The following is a 25,302-nucleotide window of genomic DNA, read 5'->3' as shown; positions in this document are numbered from 1 at the left end:
ATGTATGATAATTCTATACGCACTAATGGAATATTATATACTTGTTTTTTATGCTTGTACCCCCCTTCTTTTCTTCCCTGATTCTTTTCTCTTCTTTTTTCTGTACCCTTCTGATGAACGTATGTCCTTATTTTTTCCAATAAAAACTATTGATGTAAAAAAAAAAAAAAAATCAGCAACGGAATTTGCTTTGTTCTTGCAGAGAGAACGAAAGATGTGTTTAAAGGAGTTAATTCTCTAAACATCACACAAGTGTAATCAGTTGCAAGTAGCTTTGTTAAGGGACGAGGTAACATAGGGAGCGGTAATATTATACAGTGTTGGTGGCATTCCAGGCAAGCAGTCACTAGCACTCCTTCTCAGACACACTGATAAATAGATGCCTGAGGAAATGACATGAACTCTCTAGAAAGCTTCCATCTGATTATACCATATGGCCAACAAAGGTATCATCTTTACCCAGTGCTGTGATTGTTTTCCCCTTACAAATTGCATTTTCTGTTGGTGAACAAGGTTCTCCGCTCAGCTTGGTGAAATGTGATCTGGCTATGATTTCAATATGAAAGTGTAACATCTTAGCGCTTCTCAGAGTTGCTGTAAAGAACTGACTTTACTAAATGGTTTGAGGGCATGGCTGGTACGCCTGGGAAACAAACTATGAGCAGGATGTTTTATCTCTACCTGAACATTATTATTCCCCCCTATTTATCACACTGTTTTACAAATTACAGTGAGAATGATATCTGATGACACTGAGTAATCCTAACTAATCCAGTAAAATGTACAGTCTACTAGATAATTGGTCCTATTGTAGCTCTACACATTGTCACTATGCATAGGAGACAGAAGCCATGGGCTACTCATGCTTCATATTTCCTGTCACACACAGTAAAAGCTTCTTAATCTACAGTCATTTATGGGTTTACAATTATTTCCTGTAGATGACAACCTGGAAGCCCATAGTTGCCTTGAGGGGTGGTCTTCAGTATGCCGACTGACGGGATCCCGGCGCACAGTATACCAGCTCCGGCATCCCGACAGCTGGCATACCGACACTTATTCTCCCTCGTGGGGGTCCACGACCCCCCTGGAGGGAGAATAAAATAGCGTGGCGCGCGTAGCGCTCCACCGTGCCCGTAGCGCGCCACCATGCCCGTAGCGTGACGAGCGCAGCGAGCCCGCAAGGGGCTCATTTGCGCTCACCACACTGTCGGTAAGCCGGCGGTCAGGCTCCCGGCGCCGGTATGCTGGACGCCGGGAGCCCGACCGCCGGCATATCGTAGTGAACCCGCCTTGAGAAGTCTGAGGAACTGTATGGTTGCTTTATAGCCCTGTGCAATAGTATGTAAGGAAAATGCCATAGATTACTACTGTAATAGTTCTAAATAATAAATAAAATACAGTATATACACAGTATGTGTCTTCATGCTCCTATGTATTTGGCACAATTTGAGGATAGGTTTATGTGGACACATCTGCATTATTCTCTGTTTTCAGTCAGGTCAGACTGCGACAGATCCAATGTCCTATACTTTTGCCAGTTATAACTTTCTTATTTTTCCTTTATAGTTTCCTTGAAGTCAGATAATTCTTTCTGTGGTACCATAGAGCCACTGCGCCACTTCTAAAACAAATACTCATATCCACTAACCAGTTTGGAGTTTATCAGAGATAAACAGAAAATCTTGAAACACATTGCATATTATTATTTGGCTTTGTCAGAAATAAATGGGCAACCCTTTATATGGAATATTATTTTGTGATTTTATATCAATAGGATAATTATTCTCACAAGAGAACCTTCTTTTATCTCTTCCGGTATATTGCATACTACTATCTGCCTTACTTACAGTAGTTTAAAATATCAATAAAAGTGAAATTAAATTAATCAATTAAAAGTGTGCCCTCAAAAATAGGTTTACTGCTTCAGTTTTTTGTTTCTTTGCAGAAAATTCCCTGTTAAGTCACCCTGGGGAGCACCACCAACCAGTATAAAGTCAAGGGAGTTTTCTATCTAATATTACATACATTTTTGGTGCCCTATGCTGGCTTTTCATTTTACTTCGACATATAAGCGTGAAGAATCATGTGACCACTGCATAGAAACACAGTGCTACATCTGATCCTCTGTGTGGTTTATGGTTATTACACTGTAACTGTGCATGAACAACAGGGAATCTGGGTGCAGATAACACTGAAGATAATTTATATGAAGTATGATAGAACTTCAGTTCATTTTGTATCCTTAGTCCTCATAGTGCCCAAAACAACAGTCTCTTCTGCCCTCACAATTTTGGCACAACACTAAATATAATTAGTAGCAAGTTGTTGTTTTTTGCTCGTTTTCCTAATGAAATGAATTGCAATGATGAGCTGCCTTTATTAACAATTTCATTCAGGTTTAAATATTTCATAACCTGTCGGATACACAATAGGAAAACTTTATTATTCTCTGGACACCTCGCGTATAGCTTCTGCCCACCTTAGATTGGTAGCTTGCACCTGTACAGAACTCTATGGAGAAGATGGTGGAGCCCATTTTACATATTATGCCAGGTAGAGCCCCTTGTACACATTACGCCTTGTATAGCCAATTATATACTTTATGCCTGGTAGAGCCCCTTGTACACATTATACTTGGTAGAGCCCATTATACACATTACGCCTGGTAGAGGCCCTTGTACACATTACACCTATTAGAGCCCATTAAACACTTTATGCCTGGTAGAGTCCCTTGTATATATTACACCTGGTAGAGCTCATTATACACATTATGCTAGGTAGAGCCCCTTATAACATTATGCCAGGTAGAGCTCCTTATACACATTTTGCCTGGTAGAGCACCTTATATACATTATGTCTGGTAAAGCCCCTTATATACATTTTGCCAGGTAGAGCTCCTTATATACATTATGTCTGGTAGAAACCCTTATACACATTATGCCTGGTAGAGCTCCTTATATACATTATGTCTGGTAGAGTACCTTATATACATTTTGCCAGGTAGAGTTCCTTATATACATTATGTCTGGTAGAGCCCCTTTTATACATTATACCTGGAAGAGCCCATTATACACATTATGCCTGGTAGAGGCCTTTGTACACATTACGCCTATTAGAGCCCATTATTCACATTATGCCTGATAGAATCCCTTGTATATATTGCATCTGGTAGAGCCCAGTATACACATTATGCTAGGTAGAGCCCCTTATACACATTATGCCAGGTTGAGCCCCTTATACACATTTTGCTTGGTAGAGCTCCTTATATACATTGTCTGGTAGAGCCCCTTATACACATTATGCCTGGTAGCGCTCCTTATATACATTATGTCTGGTAGAGTCCCTTATATACATTATGTCTGGTAGAGCCCCTTATACACATTATGCCGGGTAGCGCTCATTATATACATTATGTCTGGTAGAGCCCCTTTTATTAATTTTGCCAGGTAGAGTGCCGCCTCCTCCTCTTCATTCCTCTGCTCCTCTTCACTACCCTTTTACGACGGCCAGCAGCTATGCTGCTGCTTACTTCTGTTTTCATCGGCAGCACATCTCTGCAAAGCTCAGACTCTGCAGGAGACGAGGTGGTGGGCGGAGCTTCAGCAATGCCCGCACTGTAATAGCAGCAGTGCGTCTGGCACTGCTACTATTACTTTGCACAGCGGGCAGTGCTGCAGCTGGTGGTGGAGGCATCAGACACAGGTGGGCGTTTGTGGGTCTGGGTGGATGGCGCCTCTCTCATGTTTGGGGGGAGTGAGCTGCCCCCTTGCCCCCACCATTCTGACACCCTTGGAGAGATGTCTCTCCTGAAAGATAGATCAGAACAAATACTGCTGTGGGAAGACACCCTTAGCACCCCTAAAGGTGAGGCAGCAGCACTGAGTATTTCAGCAGACAGCATAACTCTGGAATGCCTGCAGCAATTTACAACAAACTTGGTACTCATTTGACTTTCACCGTGGAAACAAACACTGTGGTGGTCAGACACCCCTAGCACCTCTAGGGGTGGGACAGCAGCACAGAGTATGTCAGCAGACAGCATAACTGTGGAAGGCCTGGAGGAATTTACACCAAACCAGGTACACATCTGACTTACAATCATGGAACAAACTCTGTGGGAGTTAGTCACCCCTAGCACCCCTAGGGGTGGGACAGCAGCACAGAGTATTCCAGGAGACAGCATAACTCCTGAATACCTGGACCAATTTACAACAAACTTGGTACACATCTGACTTACAAGCTGTGAACAAACACTGTGGGGGTAAGACACCCCTAGGGGGTGAGGCAGCAGCACAGAGTTTTTCAGCAGACAGCATAACTCTGGAATGCCTGGAGCAATTTACACCAAACTTGCTACACATATGAGTTACACTCTGGGAACAAACACTGTGGGGGTAACAAGCCACTAGCACCCCTAGGGGTGGGCCAGCTGCACACACTATATCAGGACATGCATGATATCTCAGTGATGACAAGGCTGCATGTGACAGGGCCAGTGACATGATGTGAGGGGGGGGGAATGCAGGTAGCACAAACCCACACACTGAGAGTTATATAGTGGAAGTAGAACAGTCCCCCAGCAGCACAGAGTACTGTATATCAGGAGATACAGTACATAATGTGCTGCGCTATATAAGAAACTGTAAAAAAATCTATAATTTCAGAGTGGCACTGACATGATGTGAGGAGGGGAATGGAGGCAGTAGGAAGCCACAGACTGAGAGTTGTATAGTGGGAAGAGCAGGGGCCCTTGGGGGACAAAAAAAGGGGTCCGGCCACTACACGAAGTGCGTCAGGGAAGCAAGATATGCCTATATAGTAGATCTCCAACGTAAATTAACGAACAACTATCATTCTAATTTACCATCCTCATCCCGTAGCAAAGCACGGTTTTTCAGCTATCTACATTGTTATTTATACTGTGTGTTTAATATTTACATTTACTGTATTTTTGTATACAGACATTCTTAAAATCCCGGGCAACGCAGGTACTCCAGCTAGTATTCAATATAATTATGTCTACATTCTAATAATGCATGGTATATCTGGTTGTTTTAAGAAATAATGGTTTTCAGACTTTAACACACTGTATATTTAAAAGAACAATAATAGTTCTAAAGAGACCCATGTTCATACAGTATTCCTAGCACTGATGCTTTAGCACTTGCAATGTTTGCAGAGTGCAGTTTTGTTTCTGCTTCAAGCAGAGATTATTTCACAAAAATACATTTAGTCGTTTTAGAGTTGAAATATGTCTTTTGGGAATTTGAAATTATTAAATAAAAATGTTAAAAGAGAGTTGTTCCTTTATTGTAAATTCCAGATTATTGTAGATAAATAAGTTGTAATATTGATATCCCACATTGAATATCAGTGGCATTTACCATATCATGCACTGGTGACCTCTAACAAGATGGAAACAGTCTGCCTGCAAGTTGGATTCAGATATATGCAACTTAGCCATTGACTATAAATGATCTAATGTTTGCAATATCTGCCCGCTTTGATAACATACATGACAAAGTACATGGTGATTAGACTATAGTAAGTATTATAAAATAAAAAATATATCTATATTACTATAGCTATGCCGTTGCCTGGTGCAGAAAGGGGTGGGGTTATATGCAGCGGTGCAAGTATGCGGGTACGGGTGGATACGGCGTACCCTTAAGAATTTCGCCGTGGGTACGCCGTACCCACACCGACGGGCCGCCGCTTGCTACCGCTGATGTGAGGGGAGGAGAGCGCAGCTTGCGCCTCTCCTGCCCTCAGTGTCTTCGTTCAAATCAGCGCCGCCCGTGAGCCAATCAGAGCTCGCGGAGCTTTGATTGGCTCACGGATCGGCGCTGAATTTTGAACTCACCCGCCGGAGACTGAGGGGAAGGAGAGGCGCAGGCTGCGCTCTCCTCCCCTCACACACGGGAGACAACACAACAGCAGCAGCAGTGAGCTGGGGAAGGGGAGGGAGGCAGCACTGTGGGGGGCAATGTATATCTGGCACTGTGGGGGGCAATGTATACCTGGCACTGTGGGGGGCAATGTATACCTGGCACTGTGGGGGGCAATGTATACCTGGCACTGTGGGGGGCAATGTATACCTGGCACTGTGGGGGGCAATGTATACCTGGCACTGTGGCGGGCAATGTATATCTGGCACTGTTGTGGGCAATGTATATCTGGCACTGTTGTGGGCAATGTATATCTGGCACTGTTGTGGGCAATGTATACCTGGCACTGTGGGGGGCAATGTATATCTGGCACTGTGGGGGGCAATGTATATCTGGCACTGTGGGGGGCAATGTATATCTGGCACTGTGGGGGGCATTTGTGTATCTGGCACTGTGGGGGGCATTCGTGTATCTGGCACTGTGGGGCATTCGTGTATCTGGCACTGGGGGGCATTCGTGTATCTGGCACTGTGGGGCATTCGTGTATCTGGCACTGTGGGGCAACGTGTATCTGGCACTGTGGGGGTCATATGTGTATCTGCCCCTCCCCCATATGTGTATCACACCCACATTTTCATTGACCACGCCCCATATGGCATTTGGCCACACCCATTTTTTGGCGCGCGTGCCTTCGCCGCGCGCACACAGTACCTGTAAGACATTTTTTTCTACTTGCACCACTGGTTATATGATGCAAATTACATAATTTTAGGCCCACCCCTTCCACATGAATCAGTGCACCCTGGTATTATCTTCCCAGCCTGCCCACTTCACTAGGAACTGGGCGGGATTTGGGTGATCCACATACAGTACTCTTCCAGGGGTAGTGAGGGACTACTCAAAAATTGGGGAGTAGTTAAGTATGATTTAAGTAGAGGAAAAATCAGTTATTAAAATTCTACCATTTATTAAGTCCATAAATAAATATATACAGTAAGCTGTCATCTTTTTGAGTTACATTTATATTATACACAAGTACAAAAACTATTTTTAGCTAACACTTAAACACGAGAAAGCATAAAATGCAGGTGGCTGTATACAACTACAAGTACAGTACCATAAAACCATACTTGTGGAGTAACACAGAAGAGAAAAACAATTACATGGGATGTAGTAGACAGGCAGACATTATTTTCAGCCAAGAGATACAGCAGGTTCATAAAGGAGACCACAATGAGGCACATAACAAAGGAGATGGGTAAAAAAAGACATGTTGATCCCTTTGTATATGCCTCATTTTGGAGAAATACCATAGGTGGTTAGTGTATTGTAAATGAGAAACTTTGATTGCTGTATGTGCCCTGTGTAGCTCAGCAGTATAAGGCAGGGTAAGATGATCCCTAGTGTCTCGGGAGAGCCATCTACAGCTTGAGTGCATTGCATTAGTGGTCAGTATAGTCATTGTTGCCTCATACAATGCACCTGTTCCCTTTAGGGATTCCTTGCTGATATTAAACACAATAGGCTACTCCTGACAACCTGACAGCCCCACGAGGCTGGAAAGGAATAAGGTGGTTTAAAGAGGAAACTCAAGACTTTAAACAGACTTCCACTTGACATGAAATACAACATATGTATTTTAAACATCAAATTTTGTCAATGTGACGAGGACAAGCTGTCCATAATATAATCACATAGCACGGCTGGTGCAAAACACATAATGAACTGTCGGGGTGTTCCTGTCTGTTCTCTGTGCCTCCAACAAATTACCCAGTGCGCATCCAATTACAGGATCACCTTTGTAGGAAATGTTATTCTATTTCTCAAATACTAATCATTTCAGAGGCAGACAGCTGATCACAATGTATAGAGGTATTGTATATCAGGGACCACACCGAGCTATAGCTGCCATAGACTGACAATGAGACACTGAATAATCCCTCTCATATGATGTTTGGTGCAGCACATAAATAGTATGGAAAAGACAACTTCTCCTGCCGTGGCACAGTTACTGTATTGCACAGACAGAGGGGTTTTACTAGCCCACAGTAAGAGCTTGGAACCAGCAAGGCCCATGCTCCGTCTTTCGCAGACACATAGGGGCTGACTCAGTGCCAATAATCGTTCAACTGGTGTCTATGGTGCCATGGTGTGTATGTACACAGGCGCAGTAGCATGGTATCCAGAGTGTGCTGAACAGTGCCTGGAAGGTGGCTATTTAGACGCAAGAAGATGTGCCATGTTATCAGCGTGTTATGTGAGTGGTGCTGAACTTGTTGTAAAATCAGACACTTAGGGGGGAATTCAAATCTTGACACGCCCCCTATCTCCCATCTAAAGTGATTTCAAATTGCCCCTATCATGCCCAGTACAGTCGGGTTTAGGTGCGCAAAGACCCGTTTGGGTGCCCAAACAGGTCTCTTTACACGCATTTCAGCTTGCTACCTCCAGGGGTAGCGAGCTGAAATGAACTTGACGCGTCCGCCCGCTGCAACATTAGAATAGCTACGGGCAGGAGCGTTCGTGGGAGGAAGCTGGGGGAACATTTGAATCCGGCCCTTAGTTGCTCACATTGGAGGCCATACTGTGACGGGCGGTCTGCACCCAGCATAGGGCGGGCGCAGGTTTCGTTGTAGCGACTGATGGTTGCATCTAAAGACGCACCAGGACGTATTACAGTTTCTAAAGACCTGCAGACTCATGGATGTACACCAGGGTATTGTCATAAAGTCCCCTGCGCTACACTGGCACAATGCACACGCGGATACAGCAACATCAGATTCAGAATCAGCCCCATACACTCTTATAGATTCTCCAGTGGCTGCATTAACGGGAATGAACTGAAATCAGCTGGTAGTTCCTGTGGTCTTAATTCGACAAATGCTGCATCCAGCTTAGGTATTACAATTAGCAAAGATCCCCAAATTTGCATCTCTAAATATTTATTAGGTTTTTTGCATTGATTCTATCAGGAATAATTTAATGCAATACATGTGTACTTTATTACCAGTATAGTTTAGGTGTTGCTCACCTATCTTGTACAGTAATATCAGTCACTCATAGACTGACCAGGTACTTTACACAGCCCAGCAGACACAGATTTAACAAGCAGCAGTTCTACGGAAAAAAGGGGGGTGTTGTAGGTGCACTGTCTCTAGCATTACTGATATCATACAACTTAGCATATAATAAATAGTGGAGTTTAGTTATGTATTGATTAATGCATGTAGCTGCAGCCCCACGGTAAGGGACTCCACTCTTCTGCAGTACGTAACACTATAGGGGTTCAAACCTAGGGCAAGGGACTACAAGTCTCAGTAGGTAGCACCTCACATTGCTGGCAGCTATCGGTGTGCAGTCTAAGACCCCTCCCTATTTAACAGGCAGTAGGTCAGATGCACTCAGGGCAATAGCAACAAGCAAAAGTGTCATAGAAACATGGGGCCTAATTCAGAGTTGATCGCAGCAGCAAATTTGTTAGCAGTTAGGCAAACCCATGTGCACTGCAGTGGGGGGGGGGGGGGGCAGATATAACATGTGCAGAGAGAGTTAGATTTGGGTGTGGTGTGTTCAAACTGAAATCTAAATTGCAGTGTAAAACTAAAGCAGCCAGTATTTATCCTGCACAGAAACAATATAACCCACCCAAATATAGCGCTCTCTGCACATGTTACAGTATATCTGCCACACCTGTAGTGCACATGGTTTGGCCCAACTGCTAACAAATTTTCTGCTGCGATCTACTCTGAATTACCCCCATGATCCAAAGACGAGCCCATTATGTCTTACAGGGCATTTGTTAGCAAAGTAAGATCAGTTAACAGGCAAGGTCAGTACACAGTAATCCAATATGGGAACAGACAGAAGAGCAGCCAAAGAGAAAGCTAGAGGCCTGCAGCCGATCTCTCATCTTGCGAGGTGTGCAGAAGAGCAGGTTCACGATACTATCATCTAGCATTGACTGCTAGAAGTGGTTTTACTATAAGTTTTAGGGGGTGTGGCTTCAATCACCAACAGGTTAATTGGCAGATACTTGTACACCACATTGGGAGCTAGAGATACATATTAGCCTATGGAAAATATTCCGGAATCTCTGCGAGTCATGTGACAGGGACGTAGACACATGCCCTAGTTCAGGTGAATTGAGACAGAAATTATTTAAAACGTGCAGATTTAGATATAAGAGGGGCGTTTCCAAACTGAAATCTAAAATGCTGTGTAAAATTAAAGCTGTCCTGCTTGTGTGGGCTACATGCAAAAGCAGCCAGTATTTACCCTACATTCAAAAAAAAAAGTATTTGCACACCTTGCAGTGCAACATGGTTTGTTTCACATACAAAGTTACTTGTTTCATTTGATTTGCCCTGGAGCTTCCTGTAAGCCTTGAATTTACAAGCCTTGAATTATGACACTTCTCTGTAGTAGTGATTAGGCATGCAGGAGGTCAACCAGCCATTATTCTCATCTAAGCACTGCAAATGCTAGCCTTCACTGTAACCACAATGGTGTACTCCTAAGTGTGGAGCAGTTCTGGATGTAGACAATTCTAAAGTAACTGTATAGCAGAATATTTTTAGTGAGAATACTAAGGGGCTAATTAATCCACCCGGGGTTATTCAATTAGTCCTAAAGCGCTGCTGGCTGCTGCACTTATTAGGGATTTGGTTTCGGGACCCACTGAGGTCCCAAAACAAAATCCCCAATAAGTGCTGTTTTCCCGGGCACGATTGCTAAAACACATACAGTAGGCCCAGGAACTTATCCCAGTTCCAATGTGTTTCGAGAGAAAAAATGGGCTGTAACTGATTTACCCAGGAAAAAGAATTAGGCAACAGGCCCATTTTTTTCTCATGAAAATGTATTGTGCACAATTGAATTCCCCCCTGAGCTTGCTAGCCCTGGCACTGAACAGTACATACAGGATTTCATAGCTCAGTTACAGGCAGCTGGGTAATGTGGGATCAGTATGATTTGCTGATGGACGGAATGGCGGCTGCAGTATACCGACAGCGGCATCCCATCCATCATAATCCCGACAGCCCCCCATTTAGCCCCCTAACCCTCAACTTTTCCCTACCCTAACCATCCTTTGTGGGTTCCTAACCCTCCCTGGTGGTGCCTAACCCTAGCTCTCCCTGCTTGGTCCCTAACCCTCCCTTCTCTCCTGCCTAAACCTAACCCTCCCCACTTGATGCCTAATCCTAACCTCCCCTTCTAAGTGCCTAAACCTAACCCTCCCTCCCCGGTCCCTAACCTTCCCATCCCTGCTCCCAAACCTTCCCATCCCTGCTCCCAAACCCTAACCCGCCATCTTTTGCCTAAACCTAGCCTCCCCGATCCCGGCAGGACGTTAGCACGTCCCTCTGTGAGGACAATCGGGATGCTGGCTATCGGTAATGTGATGCTGACATCCCGAGCGGTGAAGGTAAGTAGACACCGGCATTGCGTCCTCCTTCTGGATCCCGGCGTCGATATATTGACCGCCTGGATTCCATCCGTCGGAAAGCGAACTGCTTCCCGGTAATATGACTCATGCCATCAAAAGACAGTGGGCGAATCTCAGCAGTCAGTATCCAGCGTGAGCCCAAAGCACTGTCCATGGTGACTGGTGCAATTATTGCATGACTTATTACTACATAAACAATGCATAGCTAGGGACTGACATATGACTGCAGGGACATTTTTAGCCAACTCCTAACTAATATAAGAAAAGAAAAAGGTTATTAGTTGACATCTTATAACAAAGCATTAATATGTTCTCAAACCTTTACAAATATTTTTATTTTTAACAGATGGGAAGCCAGAGAAGAAGACAGTCTTACTGAAGAGGAGAAGAACTTGATGGAACAGTTGAAAGAAATGATTTTCAGTGGGGACCTGCCATCTGCAAGCCCATGATATCATCAAGCAAGCTCATCTCCATGACTGGAACAAGCATAGGTCATATCTGAAAACACCGACTGGAGTTACAACTTGGTTTCAACATAACTGTCTATAGAACAGTCACTTTCCACTCTAGATACTATACTGCACAGAGGAGCAACCAATAAGAAAAACATTGTTAATTATTTCATTGTTGTCAATAGACAGACTATACTATATCCATACAAATCTTATTACTGTTACATTAATCTCCTGTTGTCATTTCCGAGCAGTATCAGAAAATGACACTAAACAGGTTTGCAAACTTAATATTGTACATTTCCTATACGAAAATATTGCCTATGTACATTGCATACAGTATGTTTATTTGTTACATTTATACATTGGTGATATTGAATAAAGGTTGGATTTTCTTTTTTGGGGGAAGTAGAATAATACTCTAAAAGCACTTTGTACACCTAGTAAAGGTCATAGGTCATCTTGGATGTTCTAACCACAGTATGACAAAGCCTTAAAGTAAAACCATTGTATAATACAGTGGTTCCCAAACTTGTTTTAATCACGATGCCCTAGAAAATCAGAATTGTTTTCACTGCACCCCTAGGCCAATAGTTTCTTGTTAAGAAATTTTGAAAGAAATATTAAATTAAGTAAATTGTGTTTTATTTCATCCTTAGGTTCAGTTGTGTGGTAAGGGACAAGATTTGTTTTTGTTTGTCCACATATTTTATGACTGACAGCCACCTGCACTGGTTTTGCTTATTATATTGACCATAAATAATTTGAATTGGTCCTGGATCACCAATCCAAGGCACCCCTGCAAGTGTCCCGAGGCAGAACCACTGGTATAATATATAAATCATGTTTTTATATATAATTTATAAACAGATTTGTGAAGTGTTATATAGTCAGGGGCGTTTTAAAAGAGGAGGAGGCCCGTGTGCAGCCTCCTGCTTCAGGGCCCCCCTCCTCTCTGACTGATGCACAGCATTTAATACTTACCTCTCCGGAGTCCCCCGGCGGTGCCATCCTTCTCCACGGTAGCGGCAATAGAGTCTGAGCCCAGAGTCTATTGCGCATGCGCAAACCTCCGGGAACACGGCGTGGTGGGCATTTTCCCGAAATTGTTGCTATTGCGCATGCGCGAAACTCCAGAAAAATGGCCGCTGTGCCATCTTTCTGGGGTTTTCAGCAGGCGCAATAGAGTTTGTTCCCCCTAGTGTTCAAACTCTATTGCGCTGCCGAAAAGGAATGGCTTCGACGGGGGACTTCAGAGAGGTAAGTATTAAGCAAATGGGTGCAGTGTGTGCGGGGTGGGCCCCCCAGGACCCTGGGGGCCCGTGTGCATCGCACACACTGCACCCATTATAGAAACGCCAATGTATATAGTACCATCATAAACTCTATGGGGAGATTATAATTAGTTCATAAAAAATGGTTCAAAGGAAAAAGCTGGTTTTGTGATAGCATTGAGCTTATTGCTATGGGCACGACTGCCTTCCCAATGTAAGGGTTTAGGAGGTGTCCCTCAGTTACACCTGCAGGTTTTAAGGGGTTACTATCAAACAGTGTTGGACATACAGTAAGTACCGTATGTGTTGAGGATGTAGCAGAATGTCTGTACACACCAGTGGATGCCTTAGACCTACAAACAGATCAGTTACTTAACCAGTGCAGTGGTTTTATTGAAGATGAAGCAGATACAGCTGTACTCACTGTTATACTCACTGACAGACATACAAGAGCAGGCTGTTATGCAGCTTACCAGAAGGTAAGTGCGTATGGTTGCAGGATGCAGGTAACCGCATGTCTGATTGGAGCTAAGTGAGAGATTTATGTCTTCCACTGTGGCATTCCAACAGTCTCAATATGGCTCAGCACATGCTCAGTGGTAGCCTCAGTGGCCATCTTGGTTCAAGCTTCCCTGGATTTTTTTCTGTTTTTGAACCTTTTCTTACTTAACGATCCACGTGGACTACAATTGGGAACAGTAACCTGTGCCGAGCGCAGCGGTAGTGGAGCAAGTCACCTTGCCCAAAGCATTTGCTCGCCATGCAAGGGGACACGGTGCACTAATTGGGGTTCCCGGTCACTCTATGAAGAAAACAACACAAAAAAAACCATTAAAAACTCATGTTGACCTTTTGACCTGTCGACCTAAAGACCCTGTTGACCTAGAGACCCTGTCGACCTAGCTACTGTCGACCAGTAGTGGTCAACCTAGACACTGTCGACCTAGTTACTATCTACCTTCCATACCACACCCATATCGCACAGAGACACCACTTCACATCTAGAGACATATCATGCAGAGCCACCACCTCACATCTAGGGACATATCGTGCAGAGGCACCACCTCACATCTAGGGACATATCGTGCAGAGCCACCACCTCACATCTAGGCATATATCACACAGAGACTCCACCTCACATCTAGGGACATATCGTGCAGAGGCACCACCTCACATCTAGGCATATATCACACAGAGACACCACCTCACATCTAGGGACATATCGTGCAGAGCCACCACCTCACATCTAGGCATATATTGCACAGAGACACCACCTCACATCTAGGGACATATCATGCAGAGCCACCACCTCACATCTAGGCATATATCACAAAGAGACACCACTTCACATCTAGGGACACATCATGCAGAGCCACCACCTCACATCTAGGCATATATCGAACAGAGACACCAACTTACATCTAGTAATATCGCATAGAGACACCACCTCACATCTAGGGACATATCATGCAGAGCCACCGCCTCACATCTAGGCATATATCACACAGAGACACCACTTCACATCTAGGGACACATCATGCAGAGCCATCACCTCACATCTAGGCATATATCACACAGAGACACCACCTAACATCTAGGGACATATCGTGCAGAGCCACCACCTCACATCTAGGCATATATTGCACAGACACCACCTCACATCTAGGGACATACCATGCAGAGCCACCACTTCACATCTAGGCATATATAACACAGAGACACCACTTCACATCTAGGGACATATAGTGCAGAGCCACCACCTCACATCTAGGCATATATCACACAGAGACACCACTTCACATCTAGGGACATATCATGCAGAGCCACCACCTCACATCTAGGCATATATAGCACAGAGACACCACCTTACATCTAGTAATATCGCATAGAGACACCACCTCACATCTAGGGACATATCATGCAGAGCCACCACCTCACATCTAGGCATATATTTGCCAGCGACACCACCTCACATCTAGGGACATATCGTGCAGAGCCACCACCTCACATCTAGGCATATATTGCACAGAGACACCACCTCACATCTAGGGACATACCATGCAGAGCCACCACTTCACATCTAGGCATATATCACACAGAGACACCACCTCACATCTAGGGACATATCATGCAGAGCCACCACCTCACATCTAGGCATATATTTGCCAGCGACACCACCTCACATCTAGGGACATATCGTGCAGAGCCACCACCTCACATCTAGGCATATATTGCACAGAGACACCACCTCACATCTAGGGACATACCATGCAGAGCCACCACTTCACATCTAGGCATATATCACACAGAGACACCACCTCACATCTAGGGACATATCATGCAGAGCCACCACCTCACATCTAGGCATATATTTGCCAGCGACACCACCTACATCTAGGGACACATCATGCAGAGCCACCACTTCACATCTAGGCATATATCACACAGAGACACCACCTCACATCTAGGGACATATCATGCAGAGCCACCACCTCACATCTAGGCATATATCGCTCAAAGACACCACCTTACATCTAGGAATATTGCATAGAGACACCACCTCACATCTAGGCATATATTGCACAGAGACACCACCTCACATCTAGGCATATATTGCACAGAGACACCACCTCACATCTAGGCATATATTGCACAGAGACACCACCTCACATCTAGGCATATATTGCACAGAGACACCACCTCACATCTAGGCATATATTGCACAGAGACACCACCTCACATCTAGGCATATATTGCACAGAGACACCACCTCACATCCAGGCATATATTGCACAGAGACACCACCTCACATCTAGGCATATATTGCACAGAGACACTACCTCACATCTAGGCATATATTGCATAGAGACACCACCTCACATCTAGGCATATATTGCACAGAGACACCACCTCACATCTAGGCATATATTGCACAGAGACACCACCTCACATCCAGGCATATTGCATAGAGACACCACCTCACATCTAGGCATATATTGCACAGAGACACCACCTCACATCCAGGCATATATTGCACAGAGACACCACCTCACATCTAGGCATATATTGCACAGAGACACCACCTCACATCTAGGCATATATTGCATAGAGACACCACCTCACATCTAGGCATATATTGCACAGAGACACCACCTCACATCTAGGCATATATTGCACAGAGACACCACCTCACATCCAGGCATATTGCATAGAGACACCACCTCACATCTAGGCATATATTGCACAGAGACACCACCTCACATCCAGGCATATATTGCACAGAGACACCACCTCACATCTAGGCATATATTGCACAGAGACACCACCTCACATCCAGGCATATATTGCACAGAGACACCATCTCACATCCAGGCATATATTGCACAGAGACACCACCTCACATCCAGGCATATATTGCACAGAGACACCACCTCACATCTAGGCATATAGGGCCTCATTAAGCTTCAAGTGCAGCTGCGATGCGATCACATCTGGCCAGGTTTCTGCCCATTGTGCACGCACAGGTCCCAATCTGCACGGGCCGGCCAAAGCGATCGCATTGATGCGAACGCAGGCAGAGGCGTTCGCTGGGCGGCAGGGAACATAGACACAGCGTTGCAGGGATACAACACAACACTGTGGGGTGGCCCGACTGCCTTTGCAGCCAGGCACTGGGGGCCGGGGGGCTACCCTTATTTAGCGATGTGATCGCAATTCAACTGGCTGCCATTAGCAGGCTGGGCAGCGTTGCCCTGTGTTGGGCAGCCCTCAGTATGCGAGTGATAGCAGTTGCAGTTTTGCTATTTTAGCAAAACTGCATTTGAAGCTGAATAAGGTCCATATTTTGCAGAGACACCACCTCACATCTGAGCATATATTGCGCAGCAATACCACCTCACATCTAGGCATATATTGCACAGAGACACTACCTTTTAAAAGGTAATATACCTGTAAAAATGCCTTACAGTCTCCACACCATTCAGCATCTGGGGCTACAACCTGTTTGCCCAATCCCTAGACACAGGACTGTCCAATTGGAAAGTTTGATAACCTGCATAAACTACAGAGAGCTATAGAATCTGACTTATTGCTGGTTGACCATTTGTGTATATTGCATCAGTTTAATAACAATGCTCAATTTAATTAAAAATTAAACGACAAATAGAGAATATAGTCTGATGAAAAAACAAATGATATTGAAAAAGATATGTACATCTTTTAGAAATATAAAAGTGCTTTGCATAGTTACATAAATGCCACAAAGTGAGTGCCTACAATGTTCTCTATATTACTAGCCGTGGCTCGTGGCTCTCTGCGTCCGGTCATCACTAAGCGACCGAGACGCTTCTGCACTTCTGCTCCCCGGCTCCATGGCAACCGAGACCCTGGGTTCTTTCGGCGGTCAGGGTTGCTAGGCTAGCGGCGGAGGGTCCTCTGTGACGGTGAAGGCTGTGGATGTGCTGCAGCACATCTGCAGAGAGTGTTTTAATAAAGAGGAGGCTGGCTGTGCTGTGCTCTTATTGGCTCTTGTCTCCTATATAGATGTTCTCTGCCTCTCACTCCTCGCTGGTTATAGTCACTGGTCACAGCGGTAGCCCTTGTCTCTTGGTCCTGTCCGACCCTGTGGAAATCTCACTCTGTCTTGTCTGTGTCCACTACCTGACAGTGTTCCTGTATCCAGCCCAGGTTCAGCACCATAGTTGGTTGTGCTGTTTTGCATTTTATTTCTGTCACTTCTTGCCCGATACCTCTATTATACACTTGTGCACTAGTATCCAGTACAAGTTTATTGCTCCTCCCTAACCGGAAGTTACTCCCCTGGATTTGGGGTACTTTGTGTTATTAGTGTGTCCATTATTTCTTCATCCTCTCAGTCTTGTCTGTTATTCCTTTTGTCACTCCTCCATTCCAACCTGGTCTCCATTGTTTGCCTTCCCTTTGCCTCACTTCTCACTGCTCTTCTCCTTTAGTGTTTTTTGTATTCACACTTTACCAGCATTGATTTGGATCATTCCAGGTTAAGCTTATACTACCTCCAGTGGCATATTATAGGCTAGAAGACCCGCTTTAGAGTTCTACAAGTCTTAACCTGGGGTGTACAAGGGTCACTGCCCAGAAGATCTCCGTGAGCTCTGCCCTTCTTGGAAAGAGAACAGATACCAGCTGTAACACTCTACCACTGCCAGGCTTCCTTTTGTTCTTTAGAAATGACATTGAATGCATCAGCACTACAACTGGAATACTTCTGGTATTAAAATGATCTCTTCTTTACCCACAAAAATGCATTTTAAGTATAGATGAGCGGGTTTGGTTTTACTTGGATTTACTCGGATTTACCCGAATCTCCTTATTGGCTATCAGACGTCACGTGTTTTGGTTAACCAATAAGGAAAATCCAGAAAATAAGACCTGGCGATAATTCTTGCGTAAAGAACCGAGTAAATCCGAACCCGCTCATCTCTAATTTTAAGGGATTTACAGTACAGTATGTGCTGCAACCTGAGTATAGTACTGTATCTCTTATTGTGACACTCACAGCATACAGCATTACTGCCTTATGAAATGCTAAATTACTAATTTCAGTTTAATTCAGAGTTGCTTGTTCATTTCGCCTTTCTTTCCTAACCATGCACAGATATCATGGGGTAAATTTACTAAGGTCCCGATTTTGACCGAGATGCCGTTTTTTCTTCAAAGTGTCATCTCGGTAATTTACTAAGCAAAAATCACGGCAGTGATGAGGGCATTCGTAATATTTTGGAAGTCCTAGGAAAAAATCACGAATCAATACACCATCGGTCAAATACGCCTGCAATTTGGTAGAAATCGGTCATTTACTAAAAAGTGCAAAACACAAACACTGCCGACAATAGCCAAACACTGCCGTGATAAAATACAAATCGTGAAAAAGTGCTAAAAAAAAACAGACCTGCTTTTTTATCCCGTGTTTGTATAGGCATGCATGGATCCATGAGATCCGTGCATGTTTTTCAGTGGGAAGGGGGGGGAAATGTTCTAAATTTTCAGAAAAAAAATTGCGTGGGGTCCCCCCTCCTAAGGCAAACCAGCCTCGGGCTCTTTGAGCCGATCCTGGTTGCAGAAATATGGGGGGAAAATGGACAGGGGTTCCCCCATATTTAAGCAACCAGCATCGGGCTCTGCGCCTGGTCCTGGTTCCAAAAATACGGGGAACAAAAAGAGTAGGGGTCCCCCGTATTTTTGAAACCAGCACCGGGCTCCACTAGCTGGACAGATAATGCCACAGCCGGGGGTCACTTTTATACAGTGCCTTGCGGCCGTGGCATCAAATATCCAACTAGTCACCCCTGGCCGGGGTACCCTGGGGGAGTGGGGACCCCTTCAATCAAGGGGTCCCCCCCCCAGCCACCCAAGGGCCAGGGGTGAAGCCCGAGGCTGTCCCCCCCATCCAATGGGCTGCGGATGGGGGGCTGATAGCCTTTGTTCAAAGTGTTTGATATTGTTTTTAGTAGCAGTACTACAAGTCCCAGCAAGCCTCCCCCGCAAGCTGGTACTTAGAGAACCACAAGTACCAGCATGCGGCAGAAAAACGGACCCGCTGGTACCTGTAGTACTACTACTAAAAAAATACCCCAATAAAGACATCACACACACACCTTGAAAGTATAACTTTAATACATCCATCCACACCTCCATATACACATACTTACCTTATGTTCCCACGCAGGTCGGTCCTCTTCTCCAGTAGAATCCATGGTGTACCTGTAGAAAAAATTATACTCACATAATCCAGTGTTGAAGGCTCCTCTGCTTGTAATCCTTTTGTAATCCACGTACTTAAAAAAATAAAAATACGGACACCCGACCACGAACTGAAAGGGGACCCATGTTTTCACATGGGCCTCCTTTCCCCGAATGCCAGAAACCCACTCTGACTGATGTCTAAGTGGGTTTCTTCAGCCAATCAGGGAGCGCCACGTTGTGGCACCCTCCTGATCGGCTGTGTGCTCCTGTACTGTCTGACAGGCGGCACACGGCAGTGTTGCAATGTAGCGCCTATGCGCTCCATTGTAACCAATGGTGGGAACTTTCAGGTCAGCGGTTGACCGAAAGTGACCTATACCTGGCACTGTGGGGGGAAGATCTGGCACTGGAGGCATATACCTGGCACTGTGGGGGAATATCTGGCACTGGGGGCATATACCTGGCACTGTGGGGGAATATTTGGCACTGGGGGGAGCAGGCACTGAGGGGGCATATGTGGCACTGGGGGGGGGGTATATGTGGCACTGGGGGCATGTACCTGGCACTGTGGGGGAATATCTGGCACTAGGGGCATATACCTGGCACTGTAGGGGAATATCTGGCACTGGGGGCATATGTGGCACTGGGAGCATGGCCCTAGCAGCAAGCACTACCCCCTAGCAACGAGCATGACACCCAGTGCATGAAACCCCTGGCAACGAGCATGACACCCTGAGCGTGAAAACCCCTGGCACCGTGCATGGAACCAAGAGCATGAAACCCCTGGCAACGAGCAGGTAATTTAAAAGTAATTAGAAGCCTTACTGTAGAACTTAATGTGTAATGGGCATTACGGTGTGTGGCATAATGTATCACGGACATTGCGGTGTGTGTCATAATGTATCAGGCATTACGGTGTGTTGTATACTATATCAGAGGCATTGTGGTATGTGGTATAATGTCTCAGGATCATTGTGGTGTGTGTCATACTGTGTCACAGACATTGTATGTGCTATAATGTATCAGGGGCATTGCAGTGTGTAGCATAATGTATAACGGGCATTGCGATTCCTGTCATAATGTGTCACAGTCATTACGGTGTGTGGCATAATGTGTCTGGGGCATTACAGTGTGTGCATATTGTGTCATGTGCATTATTGTGTGTGGAATAATGTCTAAGGGCCATTGCAGTATGTGGAATAATGTATACTGGGCATTACTATAAGGAGGAAAAATGACAAATAATGTAAGGGGCATGAATCAGGATTATTTTTCTTTCCTGTGGTGGTTCTTAATGTCAAAATTAACGCGAGTTCGGGTTTATCTGGATTTTTCTTATTGGCTATCCAAAACACGTGACACCCGAGAGCCAATAAGATGGCATTTTGAGATCCGGGTAAAACCGGGAAACATCCGAACCCACACATCTTTAATATATACACTGCTCAAAAAAATAAAGGGAACACATGTGACAGACGTGACAGAGTCTGGAGACGCCAAGGAGAACGTTCTGCTGCCTGCAACATCCTCCAGCATGACTGGTTTGGCAGTGGGTCAGTAATGGTGTGGGGTGGCATTTCTTTGGGGGTCCACACAACCCTCCATGTGCTCTCCAGAGGTAGCCTGACTGCCATTAGGTACCGAGATGAGATCCTCAGACCCCTTGTGAGACCATATGCTGGTGCGGTTGGCCCTGGGTTCCTCCTAATGCAAGACACAAGTAGACCTCATGTGGCCGGAGTGTGTCAGCAGTTCCTGCAAGACGAAGGCATTGATGCTATGGACTGGCCCGCCCGTTCCCCAGACCTGAATCCAATTGAGCACATCTGGGACATCATGTCTCGCTCCATTCACCAACGCCACGTTACACCACAGACTGTCCAGGAGTTGGCGGAAGCTTTAGTACAGGTCTGGGAGGAGATCCCTCAGGAGACCATCCGCCACCTCATCAGGAGCATGCCCAGGCATTGTAGGGAGGTCATACAGGCACGTGGAAGCCACACACACTACTGAGCCTCATTTTGACTTGTTTTAAGGACATTACATCAAAGTTGGATCAGCCTGTAGTGTGTTTTTCCACTTTAATTTTGAGTGTGACTCCAAATCCACACCTCCATGGGTTAATAAATTTGATTTCCATTGATCATTTATGTGTGATTTTGTTGTCAGCACATTCAACTATGTAAAGAACAAAGTATTTAATAAGAATATTTCATTCATTCAGATCTAGGATGTGTTATTTTAGTGTTCCCTTTATTTTTTTGAGCAGTGTGTGTGTGTATGTATATATATATATATATATATATATATATATATAGCTTTAATGATATAACCAGGGGTTAAAGTGTGGCCGAAACAGGGTGGAACTGCGTTCCCTCACTTGTAATTGGTGGTGAAACCAGTACAACCTCTGCCCACCTTACCCGGCCGCAGCAAGTAAGTACAGGCAGCTCGACTCAGCACACTCTCTGGCTGCTCCGCCTCTGCCAGAACTAGGGGGTACCACTCAGCTCCGCCCACCTACTGATCCTGCAGGCAGCAGCAATACAGCTCTGGCGGAGCAGAGGCTGAGCATGAGGTGAGTTGCAGGTGCCAGCCGGGATGGCCCCACCATCCACATATAGTCAGTCAGTCTGAGAGGCACCTGGTCAGCCAGAGAAGGGACCTGCCCCACAGCTCACCCCGTGCTACAGAACAGTGCTGTAACTAGGCATTTCAGCGCTGTCAAAGAACTGACATTGGCGCCCCCCCATGTAAGATAGGGGCAGTGCGCGCCATAGGCGCGCAAAAAATATATAGGGGCGTGGCTTCATGGGGAAGGGGCGTGGCCACAAAATAATAGCAATTCATACTACGGTGCACAGTAGTCTCCATTCAAATTACGCTGCACAGTAGCGCCACTACACCAGGTAGAGCCACTTTTATACATTACAGCAGACAGTCCCCCTTTTTACACATTACAGCAGACAGTCCGCCTTTTTACACATTACGGCAGACAGCGTCCCCTTTTTACACATTACGGCAGACAGCGTCCCCTTTTTACACATTACGGCAGATAGCGTCCCCTTTTTTACACATTACGGCAGACAGCGTCCCCCTTTTTTACACATTACGGCAGACAGCATCCCCTTTTTTACACATTACAGCAGACACCATCCCCTTTTTTAACATTACGGCAGACAGCGTCCCCTTTTTACACATTACAGCAGACAGCGTCCCCGTTTTTACACATTACGGTAGACGGTGTCCCCGTTTTTACACATTGCGGCAGCCAGTCCCCCTTTTTACACATTGCGTCAGCCAGGCCCCCTTTTTACATATTACGGCAGACGGTGTCCCCTTTTTACACATTGCGGCAGCCAGTCCCCCTTTTTACACATTACGGCAGCCAGTCCCCCTTTTTACACATTATGGCAGCCAGTCCCCCTTTTTACACATTGCGGCAGGCAGTCCCCCTTTTTACACATTGCGGCAGCCATACCCCCTTTTTACACATTACGGCAGCCAGTCCCCCTTTTTACACATTGCGGCAGCCAGTCCCCCTTTTTACACATTGCGGCAGGCAGGCCCCCTTTTTACACTAGAAGGGGGTTGGTGGAGTCTGCACAGGATCACTCGGTCTAAATGCTTGGTACTTTAAATGATATAAGTTAAAGCTATAGCTCTAAAATAAACCAACATATGGCCATATAGTGAACAAATAATTAGTGTTTGGCACTGGGTTGGCGGTGCTCCCAGTAATAGTTCAGTAAACTAGTCAAAGGCAATCAGTGAACAAGCTCTCCCGAGTGAAACGTACGTCACTTCCGGTTCCGGTGTTCCGAACTTCCGGTCGGCGGACCGCAGACACCGGCGTCTCACTGCTGGGCTCACCTTCCACCACGGACTCCTAGGAGCGGCTTCCAATGACCCAGGGGGGTATTCCACCCCTCCACCTACTAGTAGGTTACAGGACTTTTTTTGACGCCCCATCGGACGCAATATCTCTGGTAAACTCCCCCCTTTTTGCTCAAAGTTTCTCACTTTTCATCAACCATTGTGTGATTATACATATATATTTTGATAAGTGAAGTAACCTAAGAGCGACACACATATATATATTTTTTCAACCAGGGATACATTGCAATAATGGGAATATACCAGTTTTACTAGCAAGCCGCACCTATGTCCAGGACTCATTTTCAATTTATTTATACACCCATTTATAATTAATACATGGTTCCTTAAAGGTTCAGTCCTGTTTTTTTTGGTTATTATAATTCCTACAAGTACATTGATTACATATTTCTCTTGGATAGTGACTTGTGACTTTTTTGACATACTGTAATAACTTGAAACCGAATTTCCAACACCACAAACGCCCCCTCCCCTCTTTTTTGCTGACTGTATTGAGTAGTCGTGAATTTATTACCCGATTAATTACACAGTTTTGCTCCAAATTTTTGGATCAAATACGTGACTCATCACAATTATTGGAATCTTTATCCATACAGCAACATTTCTAGTAACATTCCCATTTACATGAAATTTCTGGTACTCCCTCTCATTCTGTCTAAACAATCTGGGTGGCTCTGCAATGCAGTATGTAAACAGAGCACCATTTTGCTACAAGACAGGACAGTAGAAGAGTTCCTCTACCTTTCTTCGGTCTCAGTGTCGTTTCTCACCACCCTCTCATTTTTTCATTCGATGCCCAGACAGATGATAAAAAAGCAGAAGTGGTGTTTAACTTAGACCTGATTCTCTGTCTCTTTCCTATACCCATTTTTCTACACTCCAATCTCTTCATACCAGTGTCACACTATCATCTACTCAGTACTCCTCGCAAAATCTGGGGAGTCCACATACATACCTCAGATCAGACTTAATCAGCCCCCAGCTGATTTTTGTTTCCCCACTGACCTCCAATAGCCACAGGTGCTATCTATTTCCCAAGGTCAACAATACAGAAGAGGCCCAACCTCATTCATTTTTGAAGTTCAGCCCAGGGGGCCGGTGAAGCACCTGTTTTTTTGAGACCATCAGTGAATATCAGGTACCGCCAGCATCTTGATTCAAGAGCATCCAGTAATCTCATCAAAAAAACTTTGGGATTTCTCAGAGCCTAATACTTGGTTTCAGGTGTCATCAAGTGGGATATACCTACCTGCGGTCAAACCACACTGAGTATGCCCAACCTCGTCTGATCTTGGAAGCCAAGCACTGTGGGCCAGGTCAGTACCTGGTTGGGAGACCACCAGAGAATACTTGGTACTGCAGGTATTTATATCCAAATCCAGGACATAAGACCTGGAACCAAAGTATTATTTTCTATTTCTATTCAAATTTTGGAATTTTATATATCATTAATTATCAGTGTGGAGCCCGGTTTATCAGATTGAAAAATACCCCTTCCTTCCGCTATATTTCAATTTTCATTATAGGTATAGTTCATTTTGTCACAAATTCGGAAGGCAATATATTTATTTTCTCTAACATCAGAGACACATACATAATTTCGCCCAAAGAGCTAT

At 45.0% G+C, this 25,302-nt stretch overlaps 1 protein-coding gene and 1 pseudogene across 1 annotated transcript in view; both read left to right on the top strand.

Moving 5' to 3' along the window:
* The window catches only part of KIAA0825 (KIAA0825 ortholog), a 712,480-nt gene extending 700,046 nt beyond the window's left edge, over positions 1-12,434 (top strand). The window contains exon 20 of the mRNA XM_063964012.1: positions 11,684-12,434. Within this exon, the coding sequence (XP_063820082.1) occupies positions 11,684-11,789 (106 nt within the window). The 3' untranslated portion in view covers positions 11,790-12,434. The remainder of the gene's footprint in view (positions 1-11,683) is intronic.
* Positions 12,435-24,933: 12,499 nt separating this feature from the next.
* LOC134948575 (5S ribosomal RNA) lies at positions 24,934-25,051 on the top strand (annotated as a pseudogene).
* The last annotated feature ends 251 nt before the right edge of the window (positions 25,052-25,302 follow it).

The sequence above is a fragment of the Pseudophryne corroboree genome, chromosome 1 (genome assembly GCF_028390025.1).
Source record: "Pseudophryne corroboree isolate aPseCor3 chromosome 1, aPseCor3.hap2, whole genome shotgun sequence".
In the NCBI taxonomy this organism is placed as follows: domain Eukaryota; kingdom Metazoa; phylum Chordata; class Amphibia; order Anura; family Myobatrachidae; genus Pseudophryne; species Pseudophryne corroboree.
Note: the sequence above shows the minus strand (reverse complement) of the source record. Positions and strands in the feature narration are given on the sequence as shown.